The following is a 21630-nucleotide window of genomic DNA, read 5'->3' on the forward strand; positions in this document are numbered from 1 at the left end:
AGTAAATTATCAGGAAATTTTAATTCTGAAGTTAACTAATCCTTTAACGCTGATGCCAGTGTCACTAATAACAAGGGATTTTGAATCCTACATACAGTGTATGTCACAAAAGTGAGTACAGCCCTCACATTTCAGCAACTATTTTATTATATGTTCTCAAGGGACAATACTATAGAAATGAAAATTGGATATACTTTAGAGTAGACAATGTGCAGCTTGTATAGCAATACAGATTTACTGTCCTCTAAAAAAAACTCAACATACAGCCATTATTGTCTAAATAACTGGCAACAAAAGTGAGTACACCCTAAGTGAACATGTCAAAATTGTGTCCAAAGTGTCAGTATTTTGCACCATTGTTATCTAGCGCTGCCTTATTCCTCCTGGGCATGGAATTCACCAGAGCTGCACAGGTTGTTGCTGGGATCCTCTTCCACTTCTCCATAATGACATCACGGAGCTGCTGGATGTTAGACACATTGCGCTTCTCCACCTTCTGCTTGAGGATGTCTCACAGGTGCTCAATAGGGTTCAGGTCAGGAGACATACTTGGCCACTCCATCACCTTCACCTTCAGCTTCCACAGCAAGGCAGTTGTCATCTTGGTGGTGTGTTTGGGGTCATTATCATGCCGTTCAGCCCAGGGAGGGCATCATGTTCTGCTTCAGGATGTCACAGGACATGTTGGAATCCATGTTTCCCTCAATGAAGCGCAGCTCCCCAGTACCAGCAGCAACCATGCAGCCCCAGACCATGATGCTACCACCACCATGTAGGCAAGACATCCTTTTCTTGGTACTCCTCAGCAGGGCGTCGCCACACATGCTAGACACCATCTGAGCCAAACAAGTTTATCTTAGTCTCATTAGACCACAGGACATGGTTCCAGTAATTCATGCTCTCGGACAGGTTGTCTTCAGCAAACTGTTTGCAGGCTTTCTTGTGAGCCAGCTTCAGAAGAGGCTTCCTTCTGGGATGACAGCCATGCAAACCGATGTATGGTCTGGGCACTGACAAGCGGACCTTCCACTTCTGCAACCTCTTTTTGAAGCCAGCTTCTGCACCTGGCGCGCAGCACAAGGTCTCAATTTCTTTGATTCATCTTCCTTGGCCTGTTCCGAGTGAATCCCGTCTTGGAAAACCTCTCTCTATGACCCTGGCCACTGTACTGTAACTCAGTTTCAGGGTGTTACCGATCGTCTTATAGCCTAGGCCATCTTTCAAATCCTCAGAGGGTTCTTTGCCATGAGGTGCCATGTTGAACTTCCAGTGATCAGTGTCAGAGAATTGTACTCAAAGCACCAAATTTTAACTGCTCTAATACAAGATCCACACATTTGTATGGTCCTGTCAAGCAGACAAAAACATGAACATGATGAATAGGACTTGAATGTGGCTTTGCATGGTTAAACGACATACAACTGTTATCACTGAGGGTGTACTCACTTTTATTGCCAGCTATTTTGACAATAATGGCCGTATGTTAAGTTATTTTCAGAGGACAGAAAATCTGTACTGCTATACAAGCATCACATTGACTAAAATATATCCAAGTTTAATTTCTATAGTATTGTCCCTTGAGAAGATATGCTAAAATGGTTGCTGAAATGTGAGGGTTTTGTGAGATACTGTATAGTCCCTTTAATATAAAGCATGTAGCATTGATATAATTCACACAGAAACCAGAAAAGGAGGGTAGTAACACTTTTCAAAACACAATTTTGGCAGAAAAACATGTGTATGGTTAGTCATTCTGTGAAATGACTTTATTGCAGATGTTTGTGTATGTTATATTAAATATCTAGAGCAAATGCTGTTTGTATTATCAGTTATTTTACTCTGAACTGAGTGTGAGATATTTGCTGGAAGTGAATCGCATCCTCTATGAATCATCTTGGGTGGAAACCGGTTCCTCGTCTCCACATTCGTATTCCCATATACGCAAATCACCCTCCCTGAAATAGAACTATCTAGAGATCTTCATGTCCGGTTATCTCCCATGTTTCCTTTTCCCACCATGGCAACACTGTACACAGAGTGTTTTAATGAGAGAACTGTCTCTTCCCAGGTACATCATTCCTCCTAGGATACATATGACAACATCTTACAAATAAGTCAGACTTTTAGTGGCGTTCCTGAGAGCGTAGCGTTTGCCACTGGACAGTTTTGCCAGCGATGCCATCATATTTCATCAAGAAACACAAAGCTCTGGTCAACAAAAAACAACATCACAAAGGTAAGCCTCTGACTTCTCTTCTGTGGCAGAAAGAAGTTTGGATGCATTTGACTGAATTTATTTCACATGGTTTTAAATACATTTTGATTTAAAGGCTTTTGCTTAAATGCTTGAAATTCTGTTCAGCAAATGAATAGTTTTGTACACAAATAATTGTGGATAAATATGAATTTGCTTAAACATTTTTACAATTCAATTTTGGAATATTTAAAATTGTAGAATTAAAAAAAAAAATCAGTATTAAATCAAAATTCAAAATATAAAATTTTTAGACAATTTTACTATTTTATTAATGATAATGATAGCTTATAGTAAATATTAATATTTGTATTGTAGACAGTGGTCTTTAATGTTGTTACATGTCCAGTAATAAGAGAACTAAAATTTCCGTTTGAGATTTACTCAAGCCTATTAAAGGAGGAAGTGTCACACTGCGTTTTATGAGATTATCCTGACTGGCCCAACAGGTCGCATGCAGTAATCTCACCCTTGAGCTCACCGTATGTTGCAAAACAAAACTAAAAGAACTAAAGTTTTGTTTTAGTAATGTCTTTTCAGTGGCTTAATAAAATGTGTGATTCAAAAAGCCTTCAGTAATCACATAAACGCACTCTTATGATACTGAGACACGTACATAAACTCTGCCTCATACTCTTCCTCCTGGTAATTGTTGCTGTGCAGAAGTGATATACACTGTCTTTACAAATATCTGTTTAATGATGACCGGGTGAATCTCACTTGTCAAGAGTATCAAGCTATATTTCACACCTAAATGACAAGAATTGTGTTTTTGTGAAATTATGCACATTTTCTTTACCAAAGAATTACAAAAAATATTAATTGCAAAGCTGAGAATGTGAGACTTTGAACTTTATCATCTTAAAATTGATGCCACAATGAAAAAAACTAAACTCATTTTAATAGTCCTTTTTCTTTTAATTCTGCTGTGAAATGTGACCTGGACATGTTTTTTGTGGCATTCACATGCATTAGGGTTAAGTCACCTTACGATTGCTATCACTCACACATCTGTGAAATGCCTTATGAATGTGTTTGTCTAAATAGATGTTGAGTGGTTATGGTAAAACAAGACATTTAACCTTGATTGAACCTACAATAAGAAATAGGTGCACTTATTGAGAATAATCATGCTGCAGTGCACATTTTTTAAGTGGACTGAATTTCATGTGGATGTGAACAAATTTCATAGTCCTGAGCCATATTTAGAAACCAGACTTGTGCCATTTAAGCATCCACTTGGCAATGTGCTGAATACCTTAGCAACCATAGCAATGCCATGGCATTGTGGTGTAGGAGTTTTTGCACATGCAAACACCACTCACATTTTCAGAAAATACAAAAAATCTATTTGGTTTATTATCAGATACTGTTTTATTGCTAACTCCACCATGTTTTAATGGCAAAGTCCCTTTAAGGCAAGTCTCTCCGGCAGCTATTTCAGTCATGCAAATACAGCTCCTATCTCTTTTAAACATCAGATTCTCCAAAGCCATTCATCAAGCTTACGATTGACAATGCGCCGACAGACAAGACAGAGCAGGTTACTTTTGAACATGATGAAAAATTATATGAAGTCTCAATGTCAAATTTGGTCATTTTTAAAGAAGTTTAAAGGGATAGTTCACTCAAAAATGAAAATTTTATGTTTATCTGCTTACCCCCAGGGCATCCAAGATGTAGGTGACTTTGTTTCTGATTTTTAACTCCAACCGTTGCAGTCTGTCAGTCGTATAATGCGTGTCCATGGGAACTTCTACTGTAAATAAAACTTGCTTAGACAAATCCAAATTAAACCCTGCGGCTCGTGACGACACACTGATGTCCTAAGACACAAAACGATCGGTTTGTGTGATAAACCGAACAGTATTTATATCATTTTTTACCTCTAATATTCGCTTAGTGAGGTCTGATTGCGCTCTGACAACGGCAGTGATGTCTTGCGCTTATACTTCAATGAGTGCGAGACATCACTGCCGCTGTCAGAGCGCGATCAGACCTCACTAAGCGAGTGCTGAATGCTGTTGGACATAGTGGTGTATTAGAGGTAAAAAATGATATAAATACTGTTCAGTTTCTCACACAAACCGATCGTTTCGTGTCTTAGGACATCAATGTGTCGTCACGAGCTGCAGGGTTTAATTTGGATTTGTCTGTGCATGTTTTTTTTACTCTTATTGATCGAGTTCCCATTGACCTGCATTATAATACTGGCAGACGGCAACGGTTGGAGTTAAAAATCATCATTTGTGTTCTACTGAAGAAACAAAGTCACCTACATCTTGGATGCGCTGGGGGTAAGCAGATAAACATCAAATTTTCATTTTTGGGTGAACTATCCCTTTAAACAATAAATACACTTTTGTTGCTCTTTAACGTGTTGTGACAGATCGCTGTGGCGCCTCAGTTCAAACAGCTTGTGAACCTGATCACCTCTTCCTACTAGTTGATTTATAGCATCAAATAAACATCAATGAACAAAAGAAGGAATGTTGTTTCAACCGTGGAAAGCGTCAGTTTCACGCTGGCTGCGTCCGAAAACCTAGGTAGCTGTCTTGCTGCCTCGCTGTCTTATAAGAGAATGACTTGTACGGCAGCGTTTGTGCGTGAAGGTACCTCACGAAACTGATTTTGGACAGACTTCTGAGGCAGCGTAACAGTTTAATGATCTACAGCAAAATAGAGCAAGCTTTGGTGAGAACTAAACAAATATTTAATTACTACAGTAGTAATTTCTCGATAGAAATGATATCAAAATTGAAACATGTTGGTCAAAATCGTACATTTACACACAAACTGAGCAACAAACGCAACTTTTGGATGCCATCTTTATTTTTCTAGCTCAACTGTCACAGAATGTAAAGCACAGGATTGTGGGATATCAAAGGCAGCTAGGATACATCTATGCTTCCTTCAAAAATCGATCTGAGGAAGGTATCTCATGAGACAGGAAGTGAAGCTAACATTGGATTCGGACGTGCCTTGATGCCTTCCTACCTTGAAATGTGTCCTCGGAAGGCAGCATTTTCCAGTTTTCGGACGCAGCCATTTTTTCGAGTTCAAGTCAACCAACGTTAATCAACAAACTGGCTGCTTTGTCAGGATAAATGGTGGATTCGGTGTTATGATTGGTTAGATCACCTGTCAATCAAACTCCCAGCGAAGGGTCAATTAACAGAATACATTATATATTTTTGGTGTTCCCAAATAGCAAAAGAAAAACTCAACAACAGTGTTTTCACAACTTTCAAAAAAAAATAGAGATCGATTGATAAGGGCAGTCAGAAGAGAGAAAGATGTCAATATTACGTCACTCCCATAGCTGCTGCAGCAGCATTAACTAGTTTTTTTTTATGTAATTTGATGAAAAGGTAATACAATACTAAGTATAATGTTATTATAAATGTACATTTAAAAAAAAAAAAAATGAAAATATAAAAAACTTTAAAATTTATGATGCTGATGACCTACCATTAAAACGCATCATTACAGTCCGTGAAAAGGCTCCATTTGCGATTGGCTCTTTTATTTAGAAGGCGGTACTTATTTCGCCATTCCGCGCGTTGCACTTTCTCACTTTCATATTAATATGAGTGCACCGGCTACCGGCATCCTTGTCCATGTAAAGTAGATTTTAAGTTTAAGTTAGATTTTTAGTCTTTATTTACATTAAGCATTTTGTGTACATGTGCTGCCACAAAATGTTAAAGCTTGATATGCCCGATGATGATCACCTAGACAAGGCAATATGCTGACATCACGTGCAGACAGTCATTACAAGAGACCTTGAGAATCCGCCTCTGGCCGCTCCTCCTTCATTGACAGCTCGTGTAATCTCCAACCTGTTGGTTATTTCTGCTCCTCTCGACGAGCTTAATCTGTCCAGACTGCAGCGGGCTTTTGGCAGGAGAGTCAGAGCGGGGCATCTTTTGCGCACTTGTCTCTAGGTAAGTCACTGGACGGGACGCTGACCCGAGTAAAGCCGATTTCTGTCCCATTCACAGAGACGAGACTGAGGCTGCTGCGAAAACAGGTCACACTTTCAATTACAGTGCTCATGTTAATGTGCAATTATCCATTATATTTGTGTGCAATACATGGGCATTGTAATTTAAAGTGTTTTTTTTTTCTTTCAAAAGACTATTTTATCTGACAGTTGTATTGCTCGAGTGCGCGCAACAATTGATTTAAGAAAGCAATTGGATTAATGAGTGATTTGCAAAATTGAAATGCTTAAATGCACACTGAGGATGGTGCATATGAAAGATTTTTGCATGCTCATGCATTTGGGACGCGTTGCAAATGTCTATATCGTTGAGATCTGCTCAGCATCCTCTCTCCTCGCATCTCATTCTTTGTCACTGCTGTCCTTGTTTGAGCCTTGATAGTTTCTGCAAGAGACAAAAATCGTGCTGGAGTTACAGACCTGAAGGTAAGGTCGCCTCTGCCTACTGTATGCATGCAGCATCAGAATGCACATTGTGAAAGATGATTAATGGATCACATGCGTGTGGTTTAAAGGTGCACGCTGGTTTCGTGCATGTGCAGATTAGATTAAGACTTTGAATATAAGTAATGATCGCCAGTCAATGTATGGGACATCTTGCACGGGACATGCGCCGCGTGCATGTATTTAATGATCCGTGCTGAGCTGCATGTTTATGTTTATGATGGTCTCGTGAGCTCAGCTGCGAAATATGAGTGGTTATTCCACACAGACCCCCTGTACATTAAAGGGGCTGCAGAGGAAAGACAAAGCCAGACACGTGCAGAATGTGCTTTAGCAATGCAACATCTTTGCATTGATTATTTTGCATTGTTGTGCATTGCAAGATGCATTTTAATATCTGATATAATAACATTAATTGCGAGTATACTGTGATTAGGAGTGGTTTTGAACCTTTTGAGAAAAGTAAAGAAATTGTTTTATTTTGAACATTTGTTAAATATTGTATTTTTTTTTTTTTTTTAATGAATATGCATTTTCATTAAATTTATATTGAATTTAATATTTTATCTTCATTTAAATGTTTGTACTTTTAATTATTAATTAGGGCTGTCAAGCAATTAAAATGTTTAATCTAATTAATAAGATGATGTGGTGATTAATTAATATAATTAATTGCAATTTAATCGCACATTCATTTTGGCTGAGAAATTACCCCCAAAAGATCATTTGAAGACATTATTGTGTAAAGCATCAAATAGACGTGGCAAAAAGTAGCTTCAGTGGGAAATTCGATTCAGCATAGACATTTTTACACATGGAACTTTTGGAACATGAGGTTGAGTAAATGATGACTGAATTTTCATTTCTGGGTGAACTATACCTTTAATTTTATTTAGATTTTATCAATATGGAAGTATGAAATTATTAATGATTATAGTTCATTAATAAATTTGATTCATTCAAACAAAATTCATTCAGGAGTTAAGTAAATGTTTCTCTTCAGGCTTGTTGGACAGTGTAGCAGCATGTATGACATCAAATTTAAAGTTGTGAAGTACCACGAGAGCATTTAGAGAGCTTTTGAATTATTTCAAAAAAGTTTTTATGAACGGTCCCCTGAATCATTGAATTCAGTTTTGCTTTGTTTTTAAATTTTCATTGGAAAAATTGAACAAAATAGAGAATATTGTGTCTAAAATAACTAAATATTAACTTATTTGCTGAACCGTTGTATAAAATCAGTATTGCATTTGCACTCGTTATATAGGCTATGGGACGATAACTCGTTTGTCTTGTATGATATTGCTCACATGATCTAAATATGAGCCAAAACTTCAAATAGGGGCATTGTTGCCCCCATATTTTTAATTTTAGGGATTTTTGGACATTATAGGCTTCATCGCACAGTGAGATGTTGCCCTGCATCATATTCGTCATCAATCAACTCTTTGTAATGCCAGATGAACTACATAGGTCTGGGGCAGGGCAAGTGCGTTAAATGCATTAAAAATTTTAACGCGTTATTTTTTACCATAATTAATTAATCTAATTAATGAGTTAAATCGACAGCCCTAATATATACATATGTAAATATTAATCAGTCAGTATCAACATTTTACAAGGGTATTGTCTGTTATGGCACTGGCATTGACGATAATGATTGCATGCAACCATGGTGTTTTTTTGAGACCTGCAGTCCATTCTTGACTCGTAATTGGATAATCCTTTTCTCTTTAGGTTATCTAATTTGTCTATTGTGGTCTACTAATAGTCTAAAAATTACCCCCATTCCATTTTTACACCTCATTGTACTGAACGACTTATTAACGACTCTTAGTGGCAAAATAAGTGATATTTTTGGCTATTGAACCTTTAAATTGCAACTGACCTTGTGACCTCAGGGGGTGAATTGTTTTAAGGCCAACTCAGAAGATCAAGAGTCTTTAACCCGTTATATAAGTGGAATGAGAGCGAGACTTACCAGAATTTACCCTGTACTGCTAATCCCGGAGAAGTCTTTTTATGTTGGAAGTCAAATCTATTGGATTGATGTATATTTGAACACCTGTTATGAAAAAAACTCAGAAATAAACACAGTAGACATAGTGAAAATGAGCAATTTCTGCTCTCTTTGTGTGCAGTTGATGGGTTGTACAGATGTGTTTTGTTGAAGATGATGACTTTATCAAATACATCCAGTCACTTAGATTCGAAATGATTGGGTGTATTTGATAAAGTCGTTTTAGAGGCATGTGGGCTCCTTTGTGTTGGGTTTGCACAGGTGAAAGGTCTAGTTGCATGTCTGCATGAATGCATCTCCAGAGATATTCCAGTTAAAACAGAGCCAGATGTATTTATAGATATTTCACAAAACTTGACTAAACTCCACATATACCTGTCTGTACACTGACCAGCCAAAACCTGATTAGCATTTTCTGACAACCATCTTAAAGCTATGTAGGACAGCCAATGAGGAGCTGTGGAGTTTTCAAGAGTTCAGCGCCGGTCAGTGACACACTAAAACTGTTAGATGAACACACATCAGTCAGGACTGAAGCCATCGACAGTCCGTCAGTAGATCATAGTGAACATGAGATTTGAGCTGGTTTCTGCTTTGCATCTGGAACCTTAAAGGATGCAAAGGCGTTTTTGATGTTTCATCTTGATTTGGAATTCTAATTGGATTTATATTAGGAATCAGGCCTCATGGCTCCTGGACTATTAGGGATTGTTTTAGCTGCAAATAAAGGTACATTCAAAAATCTTTGATTTATTGCTCACTTTTTTCAGAACAGATTGTCACAGATCACAGGTCTTTGTTGGTCACTTTATGAAGAGGTTTCTTTTTTTTTTGTCTTCGCCAGAAATCCCTGTAGAAGCTCACACAGAAATGGGGCGAAAGGAGGGCGACTATGATTGGAAAAAGAGCACGGATAACATCCAGGATGTGTTTGAATTCATGGATGTGCTCGGAACGTAAGTACAAATTTAGTTCCTCTTATTATTCATTGTAAAAGCTGTGAATGGTTTTATAAACACAGTTTTGTCAATAGGAGATTTTATTTTGGAGGTAAATAGTGATATTTTATAGATGATAGTTTTATAGTGATATTTTATTGATACAAGCTGATAATAAAATAATTTGTAGATTAAAAAAAAAAAAAGTGTAAACAAATACTGTGCTAAAATGTAGTTTATAGTGCACATTTAATTTAAAAAATTTAAAAAAACGTTTTTTTTTTTTTTTCTGAGTATTTTAAATGTGTTACACTAAAAAATGTTGGGTTAAAAACAACCCAAGTTGGGTTGAAAATGGACAAACCCAGCGATTGGGTTGTTTTAACCCAACTGTTGGGTTAAATGTTTGCCCAACCTGCTGGGTAGTTGTATTTAACCCAACTATTGTTTGAAAATGACTATATGGCTTACTTAAAATGAACCCAAAATATCTTGAAAATTAACATTTATTAATATGTTTAATAAATGAACATTTTAATTTCATTTTAGATTCATTTTAAGTAAGCAATACTGTAATTTTTAAACAATAGTTGAGTTAAGTAAAAACGACCCAGCAGGTTGGGCAAATATTTAACCCAACTGCTGGGTTTGTCCATTTTCAACCCAACTTGGGTTGTTTTTAACCCAGCCTTTTTTAGAGTGTAGAGACATTTTCCAGAAAGCTTTTCCTCACCAAAAGTGTCCGGTAAAAAACTGACCCAGAGTGATTATCCAATTTTACCATGTGGGACACTTGGTAATTCAAGGCTTGGCATTTGTGAGATTACTGGTTCATTCAAAAAAGCCTCAGGAGCTTCAGCTTTAATGGCGTCTTTACATTTTAAGCCTTTTGATTGATAAAGAAAATTTACTGAAAGGGATGGTTCACCCAAAAAAGAAAATTCTATCATCATTTACTCACCTGCAAGTTGTTCCAAACCTGTATGAATTTCTTTGTTCTGCTGTAAACAAAGGAAGATATTTGGAAGAATGTTTGTAACCAAGCAGATCTCACCCCCCCATTGACTACCATAGTAGGAAAATAAAATACTATGGTATTCAATGGAGTGAGATCTTCCAAATATCTTCCTTCATACAGGTTTGAAACTACTTGAGGGTGAGTTAATGATGACAGAATTTTCATTTTTGGGTGAACTATCCCTTTTAGTAAATGTGTGATATATTTTTTTTTTTTTGGTATTAAATACTTTATTTGATCCCAGTTTAATATGCAGAACCAAGTAAACCTTTCAGTTTGAATCCTTTAAAAAGTGCAAACACTACTGCGTAACACTTTACAATGAGGTCCCATTAGTTAAAGTTGGTGAATGCATTTACTAACAACTGTTCATTGTTAGTTCATTTTAGCTAAGGTCCATTATTAGCAGATACGATGTTTGATTTTAATAATATTTAGTAAATGTGTCATTGTTAGTTCATGTTATCTAATGTAGTAAACTAATGTTGACAAATTGAACCTTATTGTAAAGTTGTTACCCAGTATTGGTGATAATAACTTTGCTCTGTTTGTTTAATCATTTCACTCAACTAATTGCATGAATTTGGGGGCGGGACTCTTTATTTGACCAGCCAATAGCAGATGGGAGAAATTCTGGATAAACTGAGAATAACAATTTTTTTTTTGTTGTTAGTTTCAAATAGAGATTGCGATTCTGAACAGAAACTAAACAAAATAGCATGTAATTTACTAGAGCTTCTGGCAAATGTTAATTGCTGCCGTCTATTTAAAAGTGTATAATTCGAATTAAGTATTTTAAAAATTGGTTTGAATGAATGATTCAATTACTCGCTTATAAATACTTGTTTCATTACTGAACGAATCAGTGTTTTTGAACAAATCTCTTGAATGAATCGTTTAATCACAAATAAATTAAGTCACTTGTCGCCACCTACTGGTGTAACAATGTAATGATACAATCATTATTTGAAGCGCCAAAAGGTGATTTGCTCTATTTTGACGGCATCTGTAGACATCAGTGTTTATATCCGAACTATAAACTTTTATCCCAGCTCTTCTGTGATAATTTGAATATTTGCAACACAGAAATAATGGTTTTGTGTGGTTGAAAACACTGTTTGTGAAGCAGTTTCATATCTAAACATGACAACTGCTCTCTCTGGATCAGATCATGTGATTTTGTCAAAGGTTTATTCGACACAGAAGAATCGTAGTCATTTAGGAATGAGATCATGTTGGTGTTTAATTCGAGATCGTGATCTTAACGATTAATCTTGCTTTTCTAGGAGAAATGATGCTACACATTTCATCTTGGAAAAAAAATATTATTTAGATTGTGAATAAACTTTAAATCTGTAAGCTTATATCAATTATCCCATATGAGCTACTTAATTGGTCTCAGACTGTAAACCAGACAGCAATGATCCGGGCCTGTTGTCCTGAACCCGTTGTGACGTCATTGCTGACTAGACCGTGAGCTCTGCAGACATGAGCAGATGTACACTGTCTTTGCTGACTGTACAGCGATCACTAAGCAGAATAATGTTTCGTCAAGGCTGTTGTCCCTGAACACAGACGCTATGAGATCAGAAACATTATTTGGGACGTTCGTTTCCATCCACGTTTTACGGAAGTTTGTAACTAAATAATGAGCTACAGTGTGACCCAAAAGTCTTCATCTGATTGGCTGATGTTGCTTGTTGAGGGTGTGAGTTTTATTCAGTGGAGTCTGTTTCAGGTCGCCCTGCGTCTGTAGGTGATTCAAGGGTAAAGCACAGGTTCTCTTTGGCAGACGACAACAAGGATCACGGACGCCAGGGAACAGCTAACGGGATAGAGACAGCTTTGTGATAATCTACTGGGCATGGCCTGCAATGTGCTATTACATTACGCTAATGATGATTTTTTTTTTAGTAAATTATTATGCCCGATTATTTTCATTGTTTTAAGCAAGAAAATGGGTAAAAAAAATTATCTAATAGATTTTTTTTTTTCATTACACTAATTATCTAATTAAATATGCTCTAATTTGCATACATTTACAGATCAAAAATCTGAACAATGGATAAAGCCAGGTTCATAATTCTTGTTTTGATTGGTTTACCTATTATTAGAGTCAAAGGTTTTTACTAAGGGGATTTTGGAAATCTTGTTTTATCACTCCATAATACTGTCAAAAGTCAGGAAAAAAAATAGTTTTAAAGGTGCCCTAGAATGTTTTTTTCACAAGATGTAATATAAGTCTAAGGTGTCCCCTGAATGTGTCTGTGAAGTTTCAGCTCAAAATACCCCATAGATTTTTTTTAATAAATTTTTTTAACTGCCTTTTTTGGGGCATCATTATAAATGCGGCGATTCAGGCTGCGGCCCCTTTAAATCCTCGCACTCCCCGCCCCTGAGCTCTCGACTATAAAACAGTGCATAAACAAAGTTCTCACAGCTAATATAACCCTCAAATGGATCTTTACAAAATGTTCATCATGTATGCTGCATGCATGCTTCGGATCATGTGAGTATAATATTTATTTGGATGTTTACATTTGATTCTAAATGAGTTTAATAGTGCTCTGTGGCTAAAGCTAACATTACACACTGTTGGAGAGATTTATAAAGAATGAAGTTGTGTTTATGAATTATACAGACTGCAAGTGTTTGAAAATATGTAATGAAAATAGCGATGGCTCTTGTCTCCAGGGCCGCGGGAAGTAATTTTGAACAGGGGGTGCTGTGAATTTTTTTTTTTTTTTTTTTTTTTTGACAAAAAATCTATGAGCCTATAGGCCTATTTAAAATACATTTTAAAAATAAATACATTGAGATTTACTACTTTATTGTCATATACACTTCAGTGCACAGCCAGCCAGGGTCTGAAACACACAGACATCAGTTCTCAGATATGCGCAATGCGCTATTAATCTGAAGCAGAAGCAGAATCAGAAATAATAGTTTAATAATCGAAAGAAAACGAAATAATTACTTTCATTACAATTTCAGATAGCCTATACATACATGCAACTAATTTAGATACAACAAATAATATTACAACAAAATATAATATTAATCAAAATTCACAATAACGCTAAAACAATGCAATTGATTTGGTCAGCTGGCTTGAGTCACTGCACGTTTATGTCACACGCAACTCTATTAACTCCCAAATCTTTTTACGCACACCACAAGGAAATAATCTCTGAATATTTAAGCAATTTGTTTATTGAACAATTATTCACAACCATTACGCAAAGAACACACAAACGAAATAATACTCTCCATCTCCATCCCCACCACCTTACAAAAATACTATAGTGTACTACTTACAATTGCTTGGCTAGTCAAAGCTGATCCCACACTTGTGGGGAAAATAAATGTACAAGTGCGGCAGCGCTTTTTTAAATCTCCCTCTCGTCACTAGGGGGTGCTGCAGCACCCCCAGCACCCCCACTTCCCGCGGCCATGCTTGTCTCCAGTAATAAACGATGCTAACGAAACATTTAGAAAGATAATTTACAAATATCACAAAAAAATATCATGATATCATGGATCATGTCAGTTATTATCGCTCCATCTGCCATTTTTCACTGTTGTTCTTGCTTGCTTACCTAGTCTGATGATTCAGCTGTGCACATCCAGACATTAATACTGGCTGCCCTTGTGTAAGCCTTGAACATGAGCTGGCATATGCAAATATTGGGGGCGTACATATTAATGATCCTGACTGTTACGTAACAGTCAGCGTTATGTTGAGATTCGCCTGTTCTTCTGAGGTCTTTTAAACAAATGAGATTTATATAAGAAGGAGGAAACAATGGAGTTTGAGACTCACTGTATGTCATTTCCATGTACTGAACTCTTGTTATTTGACTATGCCAATCAATTTTCAATTCTATGGCACCTTTAAGGATTAAAATGTTGTCACACTTCAGGGTCCAATTTTCACTATTAACTATGACTTTTGCCTCAATAACCCCCTAATTACTGCTTATTAATAGTTAGTAAGGTAGTTGTTAAATTTAGGTATTGGGTAGGATTAAGGGATTTTGAATATGGTCATGCAGAATAAGGCATATTTTTTTTAAGAAATCGGCTTTTAAAATATATGTATTGTAATTGATCTATTTTGAAGGCTGTTGTTCACTCTGTTTTTATTACCACACACACAAAAAAACAGATTAATCATCAAAGTAATCTACTGATGATTACCAAAAATAATCATTATTGATATACCTAGATTAGTGCAACATGCAATGAAAAGCCAAATAGCCCAAAATGTGCATGAAAATCAATGTTTTTGCCTTTAATGTCTCGCCTTAATTGGCACTACATTTGAGCATTATTAAATCTACGGAAGAGGATTAGGGCCAAGCAATAATAAAAAAATAAAACCATCTCAAGATTAAAGTTGTTAAATTTTGAGAAAAAAATCTTTAAATTTCGAGAAAAAAGTCGTGATAAAATGTTGAGAATAAAGTCGTTAAATTATGAGAAAAAAGTCGTTAAATTACGAATTTGTTCTCATAATTTAACGAGTTTTTTCTCGTAATTTAAAGACTTTATTCACAACATTTTATCTCGACTTTTTTCTCGAAATGTAACGAGTTTTTTCTTGTAATTTAATGAGTTTATTCTCAACATTTTATTGAGACTTTTTTCTTGAAATTTAACGACTTTTTTCTCGTAATTTAACAATTTTAATATTGAGATGGTTTTATTTTTTTATTATTGCTTGGCCCTAATCCTCTTCCATATAAATCTATTAATTTTTTAGAAATTAAATTTTTTTATTGCATCTTTTTATTATTATTATGTTTTTACATTTTATTAACATATTTTTTCCACTTTTTTGTTTGTACATCAAGTTAAACTAAATGAAAATGGGAAAGTTTGCTTTGGCAATTAGATGAAATCAAATAAGTTCACGGTGTTGCTTTATTTAAAGTAAGGAAAATATTATTATAAGTTTCAGTTATAGTAATAACCTGGTTTGAGACCATATTCAATTCAAAATCAAGGTGTGAATTAAAAATATATATATATTTTTTACAAGTTTACAATCCATACAGGTCATAAAGTGAGAGAATTATCTAGTTCCAGCTATACTTTCAAGCATAAACTACTGCATCTAGAGAGCTCTGTCACAACCTGCCCTTGCCTGTGGGTGTTACTGGCACCAGTGGGGCATATTGGGCCGTGGGGAGTTGAGCACAGTGGTTTCCTCTGACAAAAACAACCCGAATTAAACTCCCACAATCCCTCAGCAGGCTTCTACTGGAGTTAACAGCCGTCAGGATGAAGTATGACATCTAAAATTGGCTTGAGCCAGAGATTCTATGATGAAAAATCATGTTTTTTTCAATTGCAGTTTTTTTTCTGCCTTTAGGCACATTCTGTGCACTGACCTTCAGCTGTATTTAGTTTTTATTTATTTATTAATTCATGCATTTCATTCAAATCCACAGTATTTAATGAATTCAGGACTTTCTAAAGGATTATTCACTCATGACCATAGGTGAAGGTAAACACACATTTCTGAGCTCTTGCATTCAATACATGAAAAAGGTGTTGTGGGAATATGTGATGGATGAGGGCAGTGTCAGGGAGACGTGTTTCATGTGCGTGGGAGGACGAGATTGATTGTTGGAAGCCATGTGTGATGTAGCACTTCTTTTGTTACAGGCATCATTTAAGCATTATGAATTCAGTGCTATATCAAAAATAAATACCTACACTGCAAAAAAAAAAAAAGTATACATTTAAAAATATCTATAGTAGTAGTAGTAGTAGTAGTAGTAGTAGTTAAATGTTATTCGTTCATTTAGTTTGATTTACATTGAAATAGAGCTACATGATTCTGGATAAATTGAAAATCTTGATTTGTGACAAAATATGAATTACTGCAGTCCATTTAAAATGTTTAATGAATCTGAATTCATTATTTTAAAAAGACGGTTTGAATGAATGATTCAATGACTCACTCAAATGCTTCACTTGTTTCATTATTGGATGAATCGGACATTTTGAACAAATCTCTTGAATGACTGATTCAATGACAAATACATTTTTAACAGTCACTTGTCGCCACCTAGTGGTGTAACAATGTTATCAATACAATTGTTATTTGAAGCTTCAACTTGGAAATACTGCAATATTCCATAAAAAAATAAGAACTGTCCATTTTGATTTCATGGTGACTTTAAAGATGCTTTGCAGACATTTAGGAAACATTCTAAGTTCACACAGCCAACTTGTTTCTTCGAAAAACAATTCTGCCAGTTATTCTATTTTGAAATGTGCGTTCCGTGTCGGAATGTCTGTTGTTGTTTTGGTCTGTGTGATCCCGCCCACTGCCAGTTTACCCAATAGTATAGCGATACCCCTGGGTTGCTGTTGGCAGAAAACATTGCAGCCATGGACGCAAGCAAATAAACTGGGTCAGAGATCGCATATTCTACCCAGAGCCATTTGTTTTCAACAGCTCTGATTCTACCCAACCTAAAAAGCCTTAGCATCCACCTGTCCAGAGACATATTAAACTCATATCAACTCATTAACGTAGTATAAGGCGGTCGTTTTTGCAAAGTCTGAGGAGGAGGGGGCGTGGGAAACAGCTCTTTAATATTTTGAATTTGGGCTGCAGTACCTATTTCAACCACTAGCTGTCAATGTTCCATACTGCATTTTATACAGTTACTTCTCAGGTAATTTTTTCTTCATCTAAACTTTTTAAACTAATTAACTCAACGATGATGATTAAAATCAGAACTTTCAGTGCATTAAACAGTGATAAGAGTATTACATGAATAATATGAAGATTTGCAGCAGATAAACCAGTACCAGTGATGCCATATGTAATCTCAGCAGCTGTTCTTTATAGCCTGGATAAGACTGTCTTATTCAACCAATCCCATGCTAATTGTAACCTAGCCTCTTTCCGTCGGAGGCCTTGCAGTGCCAGGTGACCTGGTTGCAGGCCTGTGTTTATCGAGGCACCTGGATACCGTCCGGAGCCATTAGCGTTTCAGTTGCGTAAGGGATTTCACATGTAATCCTCATCCCAGGACAGCTATTCCAGGTTACAAGTGAGGAGAGCATGGAGAAAAGAAAATTAAGCCCTTTAGGTGATCTTCCAAAGCCCCTACCCCCACCAGACATTAAAAAGAAATATTTGACTGATTGTTTAAATTATCCTATTATGAAGTTAGTTTGTAAATTCTGAAAAAAATAAAATAAATAAATAAATACATTTTCCTCAGTAGTTGCTAAAACGTTCTGAATGGTTGCTGGGGTGTTGCTAGGCAGTTTCTAAGGTGTTCTGAGTGTTTGCTACGGTGTTGCTATGCTGTTTCTAAAGTGTTCTAAGTGGTTGCTACGATGTTGCTAGATAGGTGCTAAGGTGTTCTGTTTTTATGTTAACTACAGCTGAATCTAAAATTATTAAAAACATTTCTGTTCATTGAAATGAAGCTGAAATGAATATTAGATGAGAAAATTTAAATGCAAATTAGACTGCAATAAGTTTGCACTAAAATTACTAACTGGAAATAAATCAAAACAAAAACTAAACTAAAATTAGAATGGAAATAAAAATTAAATTTTGCCTAAATAGTAGTATTTAAAACAATAAATAAAATAAAAATGACAAACAAAAAATACTAAAACTTAATCTAAAATTAAAATAAAAACAAAGTATAAAAATAAACAGAACTGTACTGAGTGGTTGCTAAGGTGTTACTAAGCATTTTCTCACTGCCCCAGGTCTACAGGATTTTTTATTGTCCACACATTTAGTATATTGATATGTTTTTTTTTATTATAAAATCAATTGCACTAATAGTAATTGCTTCACACATTACTTCACACCAGATCTCGCCAGAGTCCTGGTCTCTTTCACATGCTGGCAACGGTACACGCATTTCTAGCAGTTAATAAATAAATGGCTTGCAGTGTGGCGCGGAGGTCTCGCAACCTCGCCTTCATTAAAACCCTCATTTTACTCTCAGGGGGACATGGCACACCGGCATCACATAAACCAGGATCATGCTCTCTCTCAGAAAAACATAATCCCAGGTAATTGCACATATGACCTTAACTCCATCTTTCTTTCTTTGCTTTCTCTAGGGGAGCGTTCTCAGAGGTCTTCATGGTGAAGGAGAGGAAAACAGGGAAGCTTTTTGCTATGAAGTGTGTGAAGAAGAAAAATAAAAGGGACATCAACCTGGAGAATGAAATCGCTGTGTTGCGGAAGTAAGAATGAAACCTGTGATGTAAAATCTTACGCTTTAAAAAGAATACTATTAGCTATGCAGTGAAACTGAAATGAGAATTAGCATTGGAAAGAAAATAGGGATTGAAACTAAAATAAACAATTTCAACCCAACATAGGACACTGAAATTATGGAAGCTTGTTTCTGCCACATAATAAAAAATGTTAATTGCGAGTTTATATCTCACACTTCTGACTTTATAACTCATAATTGAGTTTATATTACATGAGTCAGACTATTTTTCACATAATTTTGAGATATAAACTCGCACTTGTGAGTTATAAAGTCTGAATAGTGAGATCACAATTTTAAAACTCGCAACTGCGAGTTTATATCTTGCAAATCGGACATTAAAATTTGTAATTGAGGGATATAAACTCAGATTTCTGGGGGAAAAGTTCCAAATTGTGATATGCGATATTGCACATATATTTTATAATTTGCTCTCGCTATTGTGGGATAAAAAAAAATCTCTCGCAATTATGAGTTTATATCTCACAGTTCTGACTTTTTCTCAGAATTGAGAGATTATATCTTACAATTTCATCTTTATAACTCGCAATTTGCAAGTTTATATTTCACAATTAGGAGAAAAAAAAGTCAGAAATATGAGATAAAAAATCACAATTATATTTTTGGAATTATGGAAATTATGGAAGATTGTTTCCGTCACGGAATAAAAAATGGTAATTGCGACTTTTTATCTCACAATTCTGACTTTTTTTCGCAATTGCGAGTTTATATCTTGGACTTCTGACTTAATAACTTCTAACTGTAAGTTTATATCACACAATTCAGACTATTTTTCACAGAATTTTGAGATATAAACTTGTAATTCTGAACTGCGAGATCACATTTTTTACTTTTTATATCGAGTTTTGCGAGTTTATATCAAGCAATTTGGATTTTAGAACTTGTATTTCTGAGGGGAAAAATGTCAGAATTGCGATATAATACTCGTATATATTTTATCATTTGGGCTTAACTCGCAATTGTGGGGTAAAAACGTGCAATTCTGCGAAAAAAAAAAAAAAGGCAAAAAAACCCCCCAAACAATTCTGACTTTTTTCTCAGATTTGAGAGTTTATGTGTCGTAGTTCTGACTTTTTCTCAGAATTGTGAAATATAAACACAAATTACGAGTTACAAAGTTGAAATTGTGAGATATAATCTCTCAATTCTGAGAAAAAGATGTGAGATAAAAAGTCACAATTACCTTTTTGGAGTTATGGAAATTATGGAACTTTTTTCTCTCGCAATTGCAAGTTTATATCTTGCACTTCTGACTTTATAACTCATATTTGTGAGTTTATATCACACAATTCAGACTATTTTTCACAGAATTTTGAGATATAAACTCGCAGTTGCGAGTTATAAAGTCTGAATTGCAATTTTATCTTGCAATTCGGACTTTACAACTTGCAATTGAGGGATATAAACTCACATTTCTGAGAAAAAAAAGTCTGAATTGTGATATAAACTCACACAGATTTTATAATCTGAAAGAAGAAAAAAGGCAAAAAAATAAAAAATAACGTATTATACAATTCTGACTTTTTCTCGCAATTGTGAGAGATAATCTCTCAATTCTGAGAAATCACAAGAAAAGTGAGATAAAAAGTCACAATTACCTTTTTATTGTTTTATTCCAAGGCAGAAACAAGCTTCCATATTGTAAATGCATTTAAAACAACATTTATCTGATTTTAAAACAGAATAACTCTATTTCTTTTTACTAACTTCTAAATTTGTTGTCATATAGGATCAAACACGACAATGTGGTTTGCTTGGAGGATTTCTATGAAAGTCGGACGCATTACTACCTGGTCATGCAGCTGTAAGAACATCTATTTGTATTACCACCCACTGAAGCTACTTTAAATCTCTTTGTGTTTTTATAGGTAGCATGTTGTTAAATTGCTCGTATATCCCATCAGAGTTTCAGGCGGTGAGCTGTTTGACCGGATCCTGGACCGGGGCATGTTCTCAGAGTTGGATGCCAGTCAGGTCATCAAACAAGTGCTAGAGGCAGTTGGCTACCTGCACAAAAACGGCATAGTACACCGTGATCTCAAGGTACAGAGATGCCACATTCACACAAACATATGCATATATCAATATATACTGTCGATATACATATGTATATATAGATGAAATCAGCAGACGTGGACTTAAAGCCACAAAACTTTGAGCTGTCTGGATCTGTATTCTCTCTGCAGCCAGAGAATTTGCTCTACTACAGCCCTGATGAAAACTCTAAGATCATGATCAGTGATTTCGGCCTTTCTAAGATGGAAGACCATGGCGTCATGTCCACGGCCTGTGGGACTCCAGGATATGTCGGTGAGAAAGATGAATGAGATAAATGAAGTTTTTGACATTCAGTGAATGTCAAACCACAATAGCAATCTCAGTCTGTAACCTAAAATGCAGATAGCTTTTGATTTATGAAACTGCATTCACGACACATTTAACTTCTGTAATGTTATGTTTCTCTGAGTGATGCACAATATTCAGTTGGGGTGTGACGAGATCTCGTGCCATGAGATCAAAATGTGACGAGATTTCTCATCGAGGTGAAAAGCTGTCTGGCGATATTGCTATGACGGAGTGTAAGGGTGAAATTAGGATAGAATATGCGGCTCTACTGTCGTTTTGCTTTTTATAGATATTAAAACCATTTAATTCA

At 35.6% G+C, this 21630-nt stretch overlaps 1 protein-coding gene across 1 annotated transcript in view; it reads left to right on the forward strand.

The window, feature by feature from the left end:
* The first annotated feature begins 2103 nt into the window (after positions 1-2103).
* camk1gb (calcium/calmodulin-dependent protein kinase IGb) overlaps positions 2104-21630 on the forward strand; it is a 37788-nt gene continuing 18261 nt past the window's right edge. Inside the window, exons 1-6 of the mRNA XM_067371224.1 lie at positions 2104-2236; positions 9569-9680; positions 18796-18921; positions 20704-20778; positions 20879-21017; positions 21161-21284. Coding sequence (XP_067227325.1) covers positions 2176-2236; positions 9569-9680; positions 18796-18921; positions 20704-20778; positions 20879-21017; positions 21161-21284 — 637 coding nt within the window. The 5' untranslated portion in view covers positions 2104-2175. The remainder of the gene's footprint in view (positions 2237-9568; positions 9681-18795; positions 18922-20703; positions 20779-20878; positions 21018-21160; positions 21285-21630) is intronic.

This window comes from Chanodichthys erythropterus, chromosome 20 (genome assembly GCF_024489055.1).
Source record: "Chanodichthys erythropterus isolate Z2021 chromosome 20, ASM2448905v1, whole genome shotgun sequence".
NCBI lineage: Eukaryota > Metazoa > Chordata > Actinopteri > Cypriniformes > Xenocyprididae > Chanodichthys > Chanodichthys erythropterus.